Here is a 17,189-nt window from a genome sequence, read left to right as displayed (position 1 = left end):
CATAAAACTGGACCTAAAATTTCTTAGGTAACTACATTTCCAGGGTAATCATTTACTGGCCTGGCATTTATAAGAAACTCCATTATATTTCTATTTCCTTATAATAGAAACAACATATACTAAGTTTCATTTTCTCCAAAATTACGTTTCTGTATCAATATTCTTAAGATATTTTCTGTTCTGCCACAAACTTCCCAATATTAAATCAACGTAGTGAACATTAAGGACATGGTCATGAGGGATTTCAAGAGGGAAGAGGAAGTTGAAAAACATGAGGTTATAAGGTTCAAATAAGCATGATCCTGGGAGCAAGTGTGTCAGTATTTGTATATGTTCACTTGCACTTGCCCTTAAAGGGAGAAAACCAGAAAAGGTAGAACCATAGAATGGTAGTACTCAAAAGAAGCTCCTAGATCTCCTAATCTGGTTCTGCTCCATATTTTACAGATTTCAGAAACTAAGGTTCAAGTTAAATGACTAACTAGTGAGTCAGCTCATTAGTGGTAGAGCTAGAGTTTCCTGATTCTCAGACTAGAAAGATCACACTTTTTCCTATCCTCAAGTTATGGAATTAATGCCATGAGTGTAGTAGGTCTTCTCCAGGATTAAGGAAGATACTATATACCTTAAAAGTCATTCCCAGCTCCATTTTCCTATCTTTGGGAGAATAAGGAAGAAAGTTTCTGACCAGCCCATAGCACTAGGAAAAGAAGGACTTGGAAATGCTAGCAGGGTTCCTGACTTAAAAAACCTGATTACCATCTTTCCACCCTCATTGTCCCACCCCCTTAGTCTGGAAGATATTTTGTTTTAAGAAGTCTATTTTTAAGGTAATAAACAATAATAAAAATGTGATCTTTCATTCTTTCTATTTCTTAGCCAGTTATTTTATTATTAAAAGCATCATATGCAAAAACCTGTCTGTTCCGCTTTCAGATTTGTCACGTGCTTTTTCATGAGTTGAGAAATGCTGGCTTCTCTCCGCCCTCAAATTCACGTTACTTCCAATTGATCAGGGAATCATGGAGCTGAAAAGGGGGCCTTAGAGGCAATCTAGTCCCATCCCTTCATTTTACAGATGAAGAAACTGATGGAGTGATTTGGCTAAGGTCCCACAGGTAGTGAATGAAAGAATAAATGGAAGATTTGAATCTAGGTCATCTGACTGAAAATCCAGCTATCTTTCCAACCCAATAATACCTAGGGAGTAATATTTCCAGGAAACTTCTCAATAATCAGGTTATTCTCCAATGGCCACTAATTTCTGTTCTGACTTGGCACCTCTTGATTGGAAAGGGGATCAGTAGATAAAAAGAGAGATTAGTTCTGTAATGCAATGTTGTGTCATGGGTTAGATGTGTAGAGTTGGGAAAGTAATGTGATTTAGTAGAAAGACTGTGATCAATGTGATGATTGTTGTCTTTTGTTCTCAAAGAGGAACAAAAGGATATCACTTATATTGGAGTCAAAGTACAGTGTATCTGACTGGCTGAGCAGACCAATTTAAAGGTGGAAGGCTCTACCACAAATCAAGAAAAATAGTTCACATGAACATTTGGAGTGGAGATGTCTTTAAACTTGTGCATTTCATAATTCTTTTAAGCTACTACTGCACTTCTGCTTTTTTCATAGATTCCAGTGCTTTTTTTCCCCTTCTTGTTATGAGCACACTTTGTGAGCAGTCTTTTGCCAGTGTCTCCAGAGTCACACAATTGACTCCAAAATTCTTTGGAGAGATGTTGAATGTCCTTGTAGCATTTCTTTTGACCTTCATATAAGCATTTGTTATGTATGAGTTCTTTGTAAAATAGTCTTTTAGGCAAATGTACATTTGGCATTCAAACAATGTGGCCGGCCCATTAAAGTTATGCTCTCTGCAGTAGAATTTGAATGCTTGGCAGTTTAACTCAAGAAAGGACCTCAGTGTCCAGTACCTCATCTTGCCAGGAGCCATGGGATCTCTATTGTATTATATTATATTAATACATCTACCATATGCAAAGCACTGTCTGTCATAGGCCCTAGACACTGTAAGACATAAATGAAAAATAGTGCCTCTACTTAAGGAGCTTATATTCTAGTAGATTTTTGTCATGACTCATTGACTAACTTGCTTTGATAAAAGCATCTCTGTTTCTAGTTTCCTATCATCTGTCAAATAAGAGTAATGATATTTGCCACATATATTTCAGAGGACATCCTATGGATCAAGTGATATTGCTTATTTATTTATTCAATAAGCTTTTATTAAGCACCTACTATGTACCAGGCATTTTGATAAGCAATGGCAGGGGGCAGGGGAGAAACACAAAGACAAAGAAAGAAATAGTTACTGTCCTGAAGAAGTCTACATTTTATTGTATGAATGTTAAAGTGTGTCAGATGAGAATAGATTCAAAACAGATGAGAAAAATTCACATTTATATAGCATTTTTCTGACACTTATGCCATAAGATAGGCATCAGAAATATCCTAATTTGATTTTATAAATGACTTGTTCTTGGCCACAAAGGTAATAACAATGATAACAACATCATCATCAACAATAATTAGCATTTATATAGTGGTTTGGACAACTAAGTATTTCAGTAAATAGAACGCTGGGAGTGCAGTCAAGAAGACTCATCTTCACAAGTTCAAATCTCACCACAGACACTTACTAACTGTGTGACCCTGAACAAGCCATTTAATACTGTTTGCCTCAATTTCTTCATCTTTCAAATGAACTGGAGAATGACAAGGCAAACCAATGCATTATCTTTGCCAGGAAAACTCTAAATGAGTTCGTGGAGAGTCAGATAAACAACTTAAAAATGACTGAAAATATAGTGCTTTAAAGTCTATAAATTGTTTTACAGATCTTATCTCATCTTAGTCTCATGCAACCCTTGGAGGGTAGTGCTATTATTATCCCCCACAGATGAGGCAACTGAAACAAAGTGAATTCACAGGGTAAGTTCATTGCCCACGATCTCACAGCTAGTAAGCAGTTGTCAGAGCTGGTCTGCGAAACTAGGTCTATCTGAGTTGAAGACTAGTGCTCTTTCCATTAGACTGTCATTATCTGTTAAAAAGAAGAAAATAAAATCCCAAAGCCAGATGTCACTTCAATTAAGGCTGATTTCTTGGATTGTGACCATCCTTTTTGTTGACTCAGAATAAATAGCAACTGGCTAATCATGAGAGTCTTTTCAAAGCTTTCTAACATAGTCAGATCCCTTGGTAACAGGTTATACCTGTTTCGATAATACTTCATATCATAGGAAGGAAACACCCTTGGTGCTTGGTTTATCTTTCAAAGAAGGAAAGAGAATCCTCAAGATGTATAAAATATGAGAGTTCATATAATTAATGATTAACTATACATGTGATCTAAATCTTTCCCAGACAAATGGTTTTATTATTGCTTTTCAGTTGTGTCCAGTTCTTCATGACCCCATTTTGAAATTTTCTTGGCAAGGATACCAGAACAGTTTGCTATTTCTTTCTCCAGCTTATTTTACAGTTGAGGAAATTGAGACAAACAGGGTTAGGTGATTTGCCGAGGTTCACGCAGGTAGTAAGTGTCTGAGGTTGGATTTGAACTCAGGAAGATGAGTCTTTCTGATTCCAACATTGACATGAATCACCTAGCTGCCTCATAAAATGTTTTATCTATTTAGCTATCTATATTTTCCCTGCAGTGAAGCCTCACTTATAACAACAAAAAACCAAACACTTAAACAAAAAAAACTTTGACATTATATGCAATGTTCTATACCTGTAACCTCCTATCTCTTAACCTAGAGGGTTTTCTATGGCTAAATTGATTATTGCAATTAATCTGAACTTAACTGCCACTTAAGGATATTTTTATGTATGTTGCAGTCTTTATGTATTTTATTCTGCTTCTGCATATTTTTCTCTGCATGAATTCATATAAAACTTCCCACATTTCTCTCTGAATTCATGACATTTATTATGTTACAATCACATTCCATTTAAATATATGCTCCCAACCCCCCTTTTTGCCAGTGGGAATCTCCTTTGTTTCTAGTTTTTCATTCTCACTAAAAACCTATTACAAATTTTTTAATATATAAGGGGCTTTGCTGTCTTTGACCTTTTTGGGATGTGCTTGTCCCCACAATTCTTCCAATGCTGCTTATGAGATTCTTAATATCTTTTCCAATTTTCTGGGGGTAAGTAAAACTTCAGCATTGTTTTAATTTACATTTTTTAATTTTAAATGATTTTGAGCATATTTTCATATGTCTTCAGAGTTTGCATTTTTTTGGGAAAACTGTTTGAAAACTGAAAAGTAGATAACTATTTATCTAGAATAATTCTTTGTGCAGTGACTAGAAGGTGAGTCATAACAGGAAGGCACCCTCCCATCTTAAGACTTTGCTATTTTAAATCTGTGTATGATAATGAGACTATGTATCTGGAATGTTCCTAGTTTATATCCTCTCAAATAATTTTACACATTAGTAAACTTTAACTGGATAGTTGAGTAAAGCACAATATAATAAACTGTTAGGAAAGAGTAACACCTGAGAAGACAAAGGGGAGAAAGATAATGAATCACAGATATAGTGTTTGGATCACAAAAGATCAATATTTTTGATACCCAGAGGGGTGGCAGTGAAAAGTTAACTAAAGAAAAGATGTATTGGGACAATGGACAGGTAGAATCTCTGTTTGGGATCTGACTGGTAGGCTAACATATTGATAGTTATTCCAAGTTGGAAAAGGTCCTGCCTCAGATTGCAGCACTTCCAAAGGAGGTGATATCAGACCTGGCCCTATGAGAAGTAATATCATTGACCCCTCTTAGATCTGCTTTTGCATTCTATTGCTGGTTTCCTCATCTTGATCCTGTTTTTTTGACAGAAGGATGGACATCCATAAATGTTTTCCCTCAACCTACCTTGCTCTGCTCCTTCCCTTTTGTTGTCTTTCTTGGTTAATTATAGGGCCTTTTTTTCCTCCAAGATTCTACAGGTGCATTTGATTCAGACAAATTGTGACAACACTAGAAACTCTTTCCTGGTTTCCATTCTTTATTCTACCAGTTCAGCTTTGTTTATTGTAACCTTTAACCAGGGTTGTGCTGGTGCCAGAGCCAATTGTTAGTTTGAATATTTATACCTTAGGAATTGACAAATGCTACAAATCAGAGCTTAATTTATTATTTTGTTGAATGAATAGATGTAAGAAAGTGATGGAGTAAAGTTAATGATGTAGATAAAACTTTTTTTAAAGACCTGATTGTTACAATTTTACCAGTACATGCCTTGCTAGTGTTTACTGTGTTCTTTCCAGTTATTTAGTAACCATTCATACTTTCACTTCCCTTGTATATCAAACTGACTTATGGTAAAATGACACTTGTTGGGTTTCTTCCTTTCTTCTTTCATTCCTTCTTTCTTCCCCTCTTCCTCCCTTCCTTCTTTTCTTCCTTTCATGAGTACTTCATGACATATTTGACACTAGTGGTGATGACATATCTAGAAGCAAATGTAAATAATATACACATTCTAATAACAAGAAGCTTATAATTCAATGTGGGAAGGGTTGACTTGTGTACAGAAATATAAATTTTAAAAAAAGAAAATGCACACAAGACTATAGAGTTCTAAGAAGTCAAACAATCAACTCTACTTGAAGTGAGGGGAAATCAAGGGAAGCTTCATTCAGATTGAAAGAAGTAGCTTGAAGTCAGATGATGAAGGATCTTCAGTGTCAAGATTTGAAGTTTTGTCTTTATTTGGTAGTCAATGGGAAGTCATTGAAGATTTTTGATAATACTAATGCAACCAATGCCTACATCAAGAAGATCAATTTATATAAAAAATTGTTGACAGGAAAATAAATAATTTCTCAACAATATGAGTTATACAGGCTGTTTCAGAAAGTGGATTACTCATATTTGGAAGTCTTTAAGCAAAGAATAGGATCTCTAGGGAGATATGTAATAGGAAGATTTAAAATTTTCAGATACGTTTTGGACTACATGGACATTGAAGTCCCTTTCAACTCAGAAAATTTATAATCCTATGGATAACTTAGTCAATATAATGTATGCCCCTGTATAGTAAAAACTATTTCGTTTTGGTTTGTTTGCTTTTGAATATTCAATAAAACATATATTACTCCATGATAAAAAGATCATTTTAGATATAACCATTTTCTGGACTACATTTACCAGTGGGGAGAGGGATGCAGATGTTTACTATAGCTTCCAGTTAGAGGCAAGAAGCTTATGCTCTAGAGAAGATAGACTATCATAGTTTAGACAAATTCATTAACAAGGAGAAACAATTATACTTTTCAAGTCATGGTAAAACAAAGTGAAAATAATTCAATTTTAAGGTAATAGTGCCTTTAATATTTCAATAATAAAACACATGAAGTTATATTTGATGCATACAAAAATAGTATATAAGAGTAATTAATCATAAAGAAGAGTCATTCTAAATCTAGGCTTTAAAACAAAATTTTGGAGAGTGAGGCATCACACTAAGAAACCCAAACAAAACAAAATTAACTCAATCATATACAAAATGCCATGTTTATGCATGCAGCCCATCATCTGATTTTTGACAAAAGCACTAAGGTTTTGTTAGAGAGTATAATATCTATTTCATAAATTGAGGTATGTGCCTAAAACATAACTACATACCTTTAAAAATCTACTTACAACCTTTACACCATTTGATTTCATTTAAATGCTTCTTGAATTTACTTATATTTTCATCCCATGACATTTTTCAGTTAATGCTACTTATCATGTAAAATAGTCAATGAAAATATTCCCAAATTACTCCCTTTAAACTTCTAGAAATGCATTATTGCTTTAATAATTTAACTTTTGGTAGAAAAAAATCCAATTCATTACTCTCAGGACTTTATATACTATGGAAAGTTTTTTAGCTTTTTAATTTTCCCAAATGAAAGTATAATATTTAATATAGTGCCTTATACTCAGCATATGTGCTATATATGCTTTTAGACTGAAAAGAGTCCTAATATATGCTCCAAGTAAAAAGTAAGCTTTTCAAAGCAGAACCTATTTTTTTATTCTGCTTCTGGTTGTCCTTAGTGCACAACACGTATCTTTCATGTAGGAAGAACTTGATAAATATTCAATTAGATTAGATAGAAAAATTGTAATATATCCTCAATTAGAACTAAACTCCTGGAGTGTAGATATTTAAATTTTGCCTTTGTATACCCAGTACCTATGAATGTATTCTATACATCATAGGTGCTAAATAAATGCTTTTTAAATATAGTCTGTCCTTATAAAAATTGATCATGAATGAATTAATGGTGTGAATATTCTTTTGACTGATTTACAATGTTACCATCCAGTTTCCCTAGTGACTAAATTACACCTAGATAAGGTACTCTTAGAATTGCGTTCATTTTCAATTCTCATGTATCCCTGATGAATTCACTTCATTGCACTGGAAACTGATGGAAAAGAGAGACTATAGTTTGCCAGAATGCCTATCTTACTTCCAGAGAATTGTTTCCAGAATAAAAAAAAATAGAGAGTTTAAAGGACCACACTAGCCATTTAGACCTGCCCATAACTGGGAAGGAACCCCCATTATAGCACAAATGATAATTCAGTCACTGCTCTTGAATTTCTCCAATAAGTGGAGAATCTGCTACCTCTGGGAACCACTTTTGAACAACTCTAATTAGGAAGTTTTCCTGTCATCCAGCCTAAATTTGCCTTTTTAAAAAATAAGTTTTCCTTATTGCTCTTGGTCCTGCCATCTGGAGGAAAACAACAAATTTAATTCCTGTTCTTCAATATGATCTTTCACATACTTGTTTCTGAGACCAATTCTTTCAAATATGACATATATGACATAGCCTCAAGGTCCTTTATCAAAGTGGTTGTCATCTTTTAGAAACTCTCCAACTTACTGCTGTTCATAAATAGAACTCTAAGCAGCCCTAATCCTATAAATGTAATCTGATGAGGACAGAATATATAGAAACTATTTTTCCTTCTTCTTTGAAGCTATGCCTCTCCTTTTAGCCCAAGATTACATTAACTTTTTTGATTGCTGCATCACACTGCTAATTCATATGCAGCTAAAACCCCCAGAATTTTTCAGACAAATTATTGCCCAACTACGTCTCCAACCAGATCCAGGAAAAAGAAATATGGGAAGTTAAGCAAAATTTTCATATAATGTGATGGTAAAAGAATCTGAATCAGTATAATGTTTCAGGGTATTTCTACACAAAATGCATTCTTGGATTTGAATTAATAGTCAATAAAACAACCTAAAAAATAACAACAAAAAAAAAAAGTAAAGCATGGAACCTGAAAGTGCTTTTGATTTGATTTGATGCAATATGGTAGTGTCTATAGAAACATAAAGGTTAATTGCAGGCAAACTATTTGGAGAACAACTATCTTCTGACAGAAAATTCTGTAACCAGTGATCAAAAATACTCATGAAACCTCTTTTTGTACCAGACACTATGATGGCTTTCTTCATTTTAAATTGATATAATGTCATATTAAATTTTTCCTGTGAAGTAAACAAAATATAAATAGTAGAGACTGAAGGGTGAGAAGTTACCAGAATCTGTTAATAATTATTGGATTAAAAAATAAAGGAGATTCAATAAAAAGTACAAAACCTATAATATAAACCTAATTTTTTATTATTATTTCATCCTTTAAATTGTATAGTAGTTAGTCTGTCTTATAAAGATGTATTATCATTTTTATAATTTAACACTTGGGCTAACTTTACCTAGAGCTTAAGTAGCAAAAAATAAAAATAAACAACAATTCATTGGAGCCCTCACCTCTATCCCCTAAAGGCACAATCCTCAAATCTTTATTTTCATGTTCTTTTAAAAAATGATACCGTCAGAGCTTGTGTGAAAAATATTTGGATGTTTTCTAGCTAGGTTGAAGTGCTAGAAGAAAAATGCTAACTAACACCTAACAGAATAGGCAATCAAAGTTTCTCAAATTGTGAAATCATTTGGATTCAGGGATATATATTCTTATAAAGCAAAAATGACTTTGAAAACTATAATATAGGAAGATTTAGTTAGAGAAAGACTCAAAGGAAGTTCCAATTCTTCCTCCTTTTCACTTAAAGACCCAAAGAACATTTCAAAGCTTCCTTCTTTTCAGTTACCTCATTATTTGTTTAGCCATGGTAAAAAAATTAAAGGCTTTTGAATGGAGAGAAAGCATCAGGAAATATTCTTTTTTGATTGGTTAAAATGATTTCTTTTGATTAGAAGTGGAGTGTTTTCCTTTGGCATAGTGGGGGAAGCATGCTCATATGCCAAAGATTTCAAAAAGGATCTAAATCTCATACTATAACTAAAGAAAAAAAAACCTATTAACAAAAGAAATAGAAATTGCAAAAATCATAACTATCCCCAATGCTCCTAATAACTTTTATACAAAATACACTGTAATGGAATTGTAAATAGAGTATATTAGACCATATCACATGACAACCAATATTTGAAATTAAAAGTCTTCCAAATATTCAAATAACTAAATTTAGCCAAAAGAAATAAGGAAGCCTGTGTATAATTTCCTTAGTACCCATGCGAGGCAATTTTCTTCTCCCACACACTGTATAATGGGTCCTTAGACATAGTCATATTTGGAAGGATGTGACTGTGCTTCATCCCCATTTTTGGATTTCATTTTGGATTCATAGGCAGTACTAGTTCTGTAGCCTCCTGTCCTGTAGGCAACATTGTGACCTGAGGCATTATAAGACACAGCTTTGTAACTGAAAGAAAAAAAGAACAACATGTCAGTATGGTTCAACAGAGAGAATATTGCACTGGCATGGGACTCAGAAGATGGACCCAGTTCTGGTGTTTACGATTTGGCTAATCCATTTTACTATGCACATGAGAAACATTTACTAAATTCTTGTTGTGTTGATTTAAATCTTTTCCAATCCCTGCTTTCATATAGAAATACTCCCCCTAAAACAAGATTGATTGTGTTTTTTATTCTTAAATACATCAAGAGAAGGAAATGTTATGACATTCTTTTACAACTTTATTTTAATGGTGTTCTTTCATATTATTATTTCTTCAAAGCTTCAAAAGACTTATGATTCAATTGCTATTCCATCAACCAACACAGGATGAAACTTTTCCCCACTTTAGGAGGTGGTTTCATGACTTGCTATAACAAAAACAAAATAAAACAAAAAGCCAAAACCTTAAAACAAAAACATCCCTCTACTTGATAGTCAATTATCTGGTGATGTGCCTTTCTGAATTTAGCTAGTTTGGTCTTTATATAGCAGACACATGATCCTTATTGGGCCCATACTTGATGTCATGAAGATAGCAGGACACTATGGAACAAGTGTGAGATTTTGAGTGAAAGAATTGAGGTTCTAAGCCTTGTTCTGTAACACTTACTATCCATATGATCTTATGGGTCATTTGACAACTCTTTATATCAGTTCCTTCATCTATAAAAAAACATTTTTGAAATCCCTTCTAGCTCTAAATCAATGTGCTTATGGCTTTATAGACTTGCCCTAGGTTGGATCCACTAGTATAGCCTTGGGGAATCAGAGACCCCTCTATACACTGAAGCTTTGAAGGAGGTCTTGAGTAGATAATAATAATAATAATAATAACAATAATGCTGAGTATAATAGCAAGCCATACTTGTATAGTGGTTTTTCTTCATAATGTACTTTGCTTTATTAGCTTCAAGCTAATAATTCTGGGTATAAATTATGGGAAACATTATAATCAAATACATCTGCATATTAAGACTTACTGGGTTTCCTCTGGAACTAGACCACGACAAGCAATGCACATCATAATGCCTCCAATCACAGCAAGGCCTCCAGCAACCCAGCCAACAAAGAGAGCAGAACCAAAGGTGTACCTAAGGCAAGAAAAGGAATAATTAGTAATACCACCACCACCACCACCACATCCACTACAACCACTATTTTTACTACTAAACAATAACATCAAATCAACTTTTCCCCCCTTCAGACTAATGTGTAATAGATACAAACTCACATATGACCAAAATAATCCTCCCTAGCCACTACTCCCTAATTCATTTTTTCTCTCCTGCTAAAATGTGATGGAAGGGAAGAAGTTCATGTTGCTTTTGCATTTTTTTTCATAGTTTAGCACAAGACTTATTACATAGTAATTGCTTAATAAATGCTTATCCATCCATTCATCCATTTGGAAGATGACTTAGTGTCTCCTCAATATTTCTCACAGAAGTTCACACTGACACTTGTTAGAAATCACACACTTTCAGAGCTGAAGGGAATTCCAAAAATTAATTAGTCTAATCTATAATCTCCAGAAAATCCTCACTACATGACATCCTAAATTAATCTTTACTTGAAAGTTTCAGGATGGTGAAGAGGTTAAAATACTGGGCCTGAGTTAAGAACACCAGATATTTAATAGTTGGATGATCCTGGGCAAGTCACTTAATTTGTTTGCCTCAGTTTCCTCAATTGTAAAAAAAAAAAGGTGATGATAATAGTGTTTACTCCACAGGGTGGTTGTAAGAATCATATGAAGTAAAATTTGTAATAAGATGAGCCATAGTAGATTTTTAACAATTGTTTGTTTTATTCCTTTCTTTCATAAAGAGAGAAACCCCCTGGATAGCCCATCCCACTTTTGGATAGTTCTAGGTGTTAGGTATTTTTCCTTCCATCAAGCTTAAATTTTCCCCTTTATAACTTCTATTCATTGCAAACAATTTTGCTCTCTGGGTTGTAAGGGAACAGGTCTATCCATTTTACTTGAAAATAAATATCATGTCCCTCCTGAGACTTTTCTAAAAAAAATCCCCTATTTCTTCAACTGATCCTTATATTCATAATCTTGATTCTCTTCATCATTCTTGTTACCTTTATCTGGATGCTTCTCATATAATTATTTTCCTTCTTAAACTGGCTCCCAGAACTAAATATCATATTCTAAATGTGGTCTGACAAAGGAAGAATGCAAAAAGGGTGACTATCTTCTTAATCATTTAAGTTATGTCTCTTTTATAGGGGCTTAAAGCGGAATGAACTTTTTTGGTTACTATCTTACACTGTTGGAGACTACTTGAAGAGACCTTTGGAAAAAAAGAATAGAGAAGAGAAATAGTTGGTACCATGGATGGGTAACAGCTTGAAGCAAGTCTTCTTTGAAATTAATGCTCTAACCACAATGTCATCTTATATAACCTTCCATTGTTGCAAGACTCTGAAAGGTTTTAACCTTCCATTGTTGCAAGGCTCTGAAAGGTTATTTACAAGAGCAATTATTTAGCTAAGCAAGGAAGGAAATATCCATTAATTAAGTAACTACTATATCCTTTACAAACATTATCTCATTTGCTTTTTACAATTCTGGGGGAGAAGTCCTATCATTTATCCCCGTTTTACAGTTGGGGAAACTGAGGCAGATAGTAGTTAAGTGACTTGCCTAGAAACCCACAGCTAGTAAGTGCCTACGATTATTTGAATTTAAACTTTCCTAATCTCAGGTCTTGTTCCATGTAGTTGCCTATGTTAGCATATTTATTTCTGAAAGATGCAACAGAAAGATTATTGAATTTGTGACACCTATTGCTTACTATAGATGACTCACTTCAGCTCTCTAGGTCATTTGTAGTATGAAAGGATTAGACTAGATGATCTTTAATATTCCCTTCAACCATAAACCACACATTCTGAATTATTCCTGCTACATAAATCAACAAACATTAGGTGGCTAGTGATGTCAGGTGCTATGTAGGTACTGGAAATCTAGCTATGAAAGTGAGACAATTAGTACCCTTAAGAGTCAATAAATGACATCATAACAAATTTTGGCTATATTATATTTAGGCATGGGCTTTTGTTTTTGTTTTGTTTTTGGTTGAGGCTTGTAATTTCATCTGTATGCAAGACTTCTAGTGTTTAAACTTCTATCAACATAGATAGGAATTTTTAGTTATTTTTAGTTGTAGAGAATCACTTGAAAATAAAGTGATTTGACTATGGTCACAGATCTAGTATATGTCAAAAGTAGGACTTGAATATAAATTTATGTTTATAAATTTATATAATATATAAATATATATATATATATATAATTTATATTTATAAATTTAAGATTAACCCACTATTCATTAATCCCTGCTGCTTCTTAAGAGCTATAATGTCTATTAAATAGTATTTAAATAGTATTTTTCCAAATACATGCAAAGATAATTTTCAACATTTACCTTTGCAAAACCTCATGTTCCAAAATTTCCCCCTTCTCTTTCTCCCTCCCCTTCCCCAAGACAGTAAGCATTCTAATATTGGTTAAATATATGAATTTCTTTTAAAATTATTTTCATATTCATCATGCTGCAAAAGAAAAATCAGAACAAAAGGGTTTTATACCCTAATACATGGTCAATTTTTGTGTAGGTGCCATGTACTGCTGAGAAAAAGGTGTATTCCTTTTTGTCTCTTTTCTCTAGAGGTCTAGAGTATCTGAGTTTTCTAGGATTCTATTCACCTCCCTAATTTCTTTCTATTATTGTTATCTAATTCTTTTTTTTTTTTCCTGAGACAGTTAGGGTTAAGCCCAGGGTCACACAGCTAGGAAGTGTTAAGTGTCTGAACTCAAATTTGAACTCGGGCCCTGCTGACTTCAGGGCTGGTGCTTTATCCACTGCACCACCTACCTGCCCTCATTTACCTAATTCTTAGAGGAATAGGTTGAGGTCCCCACTAAGATAGTCTTACTGTTTATTTCTTCCTGTAACTGGCTGAACTTCTCTAAGAATTTGGATGTTCTACCACTTGGTGCATATACATTTAGTATTGATACTACTGCATTGTCTATGATAATCTTTAACAAGATCTAATTTCCTTCCTTATTTCTTTTAATTAGATCTATTTTTACTTTTGATTTATCTGAGATCAGAATTGCTACTCCTGCTTTGTTCACTTCATCTGAAGCATAATACATTCTGTTCCAGCCTTTTACCCTTACTCTGTATGTATCTCTCTTTCAAGTGTGTTTTTTGTAAACAACATTTTGCAAGATGCTGTTTTTGATCCACTCTGCTATTTGCTTCCATTTTATGGGACAGTTCATCCCATTTATACTACAGTCATGATTACCAGCTCTGTATTTCCATCCATCCTATTTTCTCTGCTCCATACTCTTTTGTTCTCTCTTTCCACCCTGTCCCTCCTTAGTAGTGTTTTGTTTCTAACCTATCTGTACCTGCCCTCTCTTCTATCATCTCTCCTCCCTTCTCTTACCCCTTTCTCCTAGGGATTCTGCCTTCTGTACAGTCCCTCTATTTGCTTTCCCCTTTCTCCTCTTATTTTCTTGTAGGATAAGATGCTTCTGTACCAAATGAGTGATTATTCAAAAGGGGAAAAATACAAAAAAAAAGGAGAAAAATAAGCAAACACATAAATAACAAAGCTGAAAATATTATGCTTTGATCCACATTCAGTCTCCATGGTTCTCTCCCTGGATACAGATGGCACTTTCCATCACAAGCCTATTGGAATTAACTTAAATCACATCATTGTTGAAAAGAGCCAAGTTCATCATCACAGAGTCACAGTTGATCATCACACAAACTTGTTGTTATTGTGTACTGTGTGTTGGTACTACGTCCTCTTGATACTGCTCATTTCACTTCACATCAGTTCATATAAGTCTTTTTAGGATTTTTTGAAATGAGACTGCTCAAAATTATTTATAGAAAATAATATCCCATTGCATTCATATACCATAACCTATTCAGCCACTCTCCAACTGATAGGCATCCACTCAATTTCCAATTCCTTGCACTACAAAAAGGGCTGCTACAACCATTTTTGCACATGTGGGTCCCTTGCCCTCTTTTATGATCTCTTTGGGATACAGATCCAATAGCAACACTGCTAGATCAAAGGACATGTACTGTTTTATAAGTCTCTGGGCATAGTTTCAAATTTATTTCCAGAATGGTTGGATCATTTCACAAGTTGTAATGTCTTAAAGTTTCTATTGGGAAACCACTTTGGTTGGGACAATGTGATATGAGGTATCTCTGCAAATGCTGATTTTCAATATAAAATTTAGACATTCTATAATGAAATGATCTCTCAAAGAAGATAAATGAGGCAATTTGATAGTTTTGGTTGACTGTTCAAGGCACTTTCTATAATAGCTGATATCAGGGCTTCATATCTAAGCATAAACCTTTCTCTCATCCTCATTCATAATAAAAAAAAAAGCAAGTCAACAAAGTTTCTCTTTCCTTTCATAATACACAGATGGAAGATGGAGAATCTGGAACTATTCTTTGGATTCTTCCAAAATTCATTCCTTGAGACAGCTCCTATTTTTTCTCTCTCCATAAAGGGACAGTATTTTCATTTACCTCTAATTCCATTTTGGGAAGAATATCCTATCTTTTATTCAAATAATGCTTGAAAGGAGCATATGCAATAGTTATCCCTCCCCAATCCTTTGAACCTTTGAACCTTTCATTTGAGCCTTTGAACATTCATGTAGAACATATCTTGGATTATTGTCCTTTGTCCTTGAATTTAATGTCATCTTAGCCCCTTTCTCAGATATGCAAGCCCCATTGAAAGTATAGACTGCCTTATTCTACTAACTTTGTATGTCCATTGTGAATGTCCTTTCTTTGCACAATACTTAATATTGTATTTATTGACTAATTTCTACTTCCTTATTCTATGATGTTAGTAGAAATGGAAGCCTTTTCTATAAAAAATATGACCTTGGAGAATGGAGGTAGAGGATATAAAGCCTAGATTTAAAAAGTGCATGTTTTGATCAGACTGGAGTTCATGAATTTTCCAAGATGATGTGTATAATATTAATGTATCTACTTAACTTTTGTATTCCTATGAGATTAGGATTCATTATGCACATAAAAATATTAAATACAATATCTGTCATGAAAAATTCCTCTTGTCCTTCTTCAAGTAGTTTTATTACTGGTAAATATAGGAAGATGTTAAGATGTTTTTGTGTGCCGATAAAATCATCCTATCAAAATTTTACCTTTCTTCAGTTCCCTAGTTCTAACAGTATTGCATCTGATAGAAAGGACCATCTGTGGAATATAGAAGCATGCTATATAGACACATGGATGTATAAAAATGTGTGTGTGCATGCATGTGAATAATCAGCTTATGTTTCAATTAGAGCTTTACTCATTTATAACCTGATTTTTATAAGCTTAGCCTAATTTCTTTCAGGAAGACAAAATGCAAGTTGATGCTAATTTGTATGCCAGGTTTAATAACAATCATCCCATAGCAACCACAATAGATATTGTGTAAGAATGTGAGATAAATACTGTAAGCTGTCATTGTATTTCAATGGAAATGCCAGATCAGACTCAAATCATATACCGAATCATATTTTACTGAAATGAAATTTGTGAGTTCATAGATCATTGCTGATTTATGATATGAAATGGTTGCTTCTTATAAATACATATTTAAGACAGAGACAGTCACATTATACATATCTTAAATCTGCTTCATATAACAGCAGTTTTAGCTTTGAATGCTTTATACCAAATTATAGCTTACCTGGTTTGAACTGTCTGAACCATTCCACCCATTCCTGAGTACATATTAGCTGTAGACATCCAGAAGTTAGTGACTAGCATGTTTGCAAAAACAGACACTCCAGCAATAGCACAAATACCTAAAAATATAAAACATGTCATCACTTATCTTCAAAGTCTCTTAAATATTAACTTTTTGTTCTCTCCTCCTTATTAAGGATGACAGAGCAAGGCAATGTTCAATCTCTTGCAAAGATAAAAGAATTTTAATGTATTTTAGGATGGAGACAAAATAGGAATGTCTTGTAAACTTATTTCAAATTCTAGTTTATTTTTTTATTTTTAAAAACTTATTTCAAATGCTATCTTGCAGTCTCAAAGAATTAGATGTGACTAAATGATTAAACAATGACATTTTTCTTCTCAATATTCTCTCTTCTCATAATGCTTCTTCTAATCTCTACTGATTTTTCTATTGAGTTTAACATATTACTATACCAAAATGATTGCGTGCATGCATGTGTGTATGTTCAACCTTACTTTGTCCATTTTAGATAAGAGTTAGGTTCTGCTGACGTCAGCTCTCTCTCTCTGTTTTTTATTGTTC

General features: G+C 33.6%; 1 protein-coding gene across 3 annotated transcripts in view; it reads right to left on the bottom strand.

Moving 5' to 3' along the window:
* Positions 1–6,350: 6,350 nt before the first annotated feature.
* Positions 6,351–17,189, bottom strand: part of CLDN18 (claudin 18) — a 49,076-nt gene continuing 38,237 nt past the window's right edge. For 2 of the 3 annotated variants that reach the window (XM_051985617.1, XM_051985616.1), the window contains exons 3-5: positions 16,605–16,722; positions 10,802–10,912; positions 6,351–9,782 (exon numbers count right to left, since the gene is read on the bottom strand). In XM_051985617.1, the coding sequence (XP_051841577.1) occupies positions 9,635–9,782; positions 10,802–10,912; positions 16,605–16,722 (377 nt within the window). In that variant the 3' untranslated portion in view covers positions 6,351–9,634. Of the gene's footprint in view, positions 9,783–10,075; positions 10,190–10,801; positions 10,913–16,604; positions 16,723–17,189 lie in introns of those variants that run through there. The other variant, XM_051985618.1, reaches the window with a different exon arrangement.

This window comes from Antechinus flavipes, chromosome 3 (assembly GCF_016432865.1).
Source record: "Antechinus flavipes isolate AdamAnt ecotype Samford, QLD, Australia chromosome 3, AdamAnt_v2, whole genome shotgun sequence".
Lineage (NCBI taxonomy): Eukaryota > Metazoa > Chordata > Mammalia > Dasyuromorphia > Dasyuridae > Antechinus > Antechinus flavipes.
This window is presented reverse-complemented; position numbering and strand designations above follow the sequence as displayed.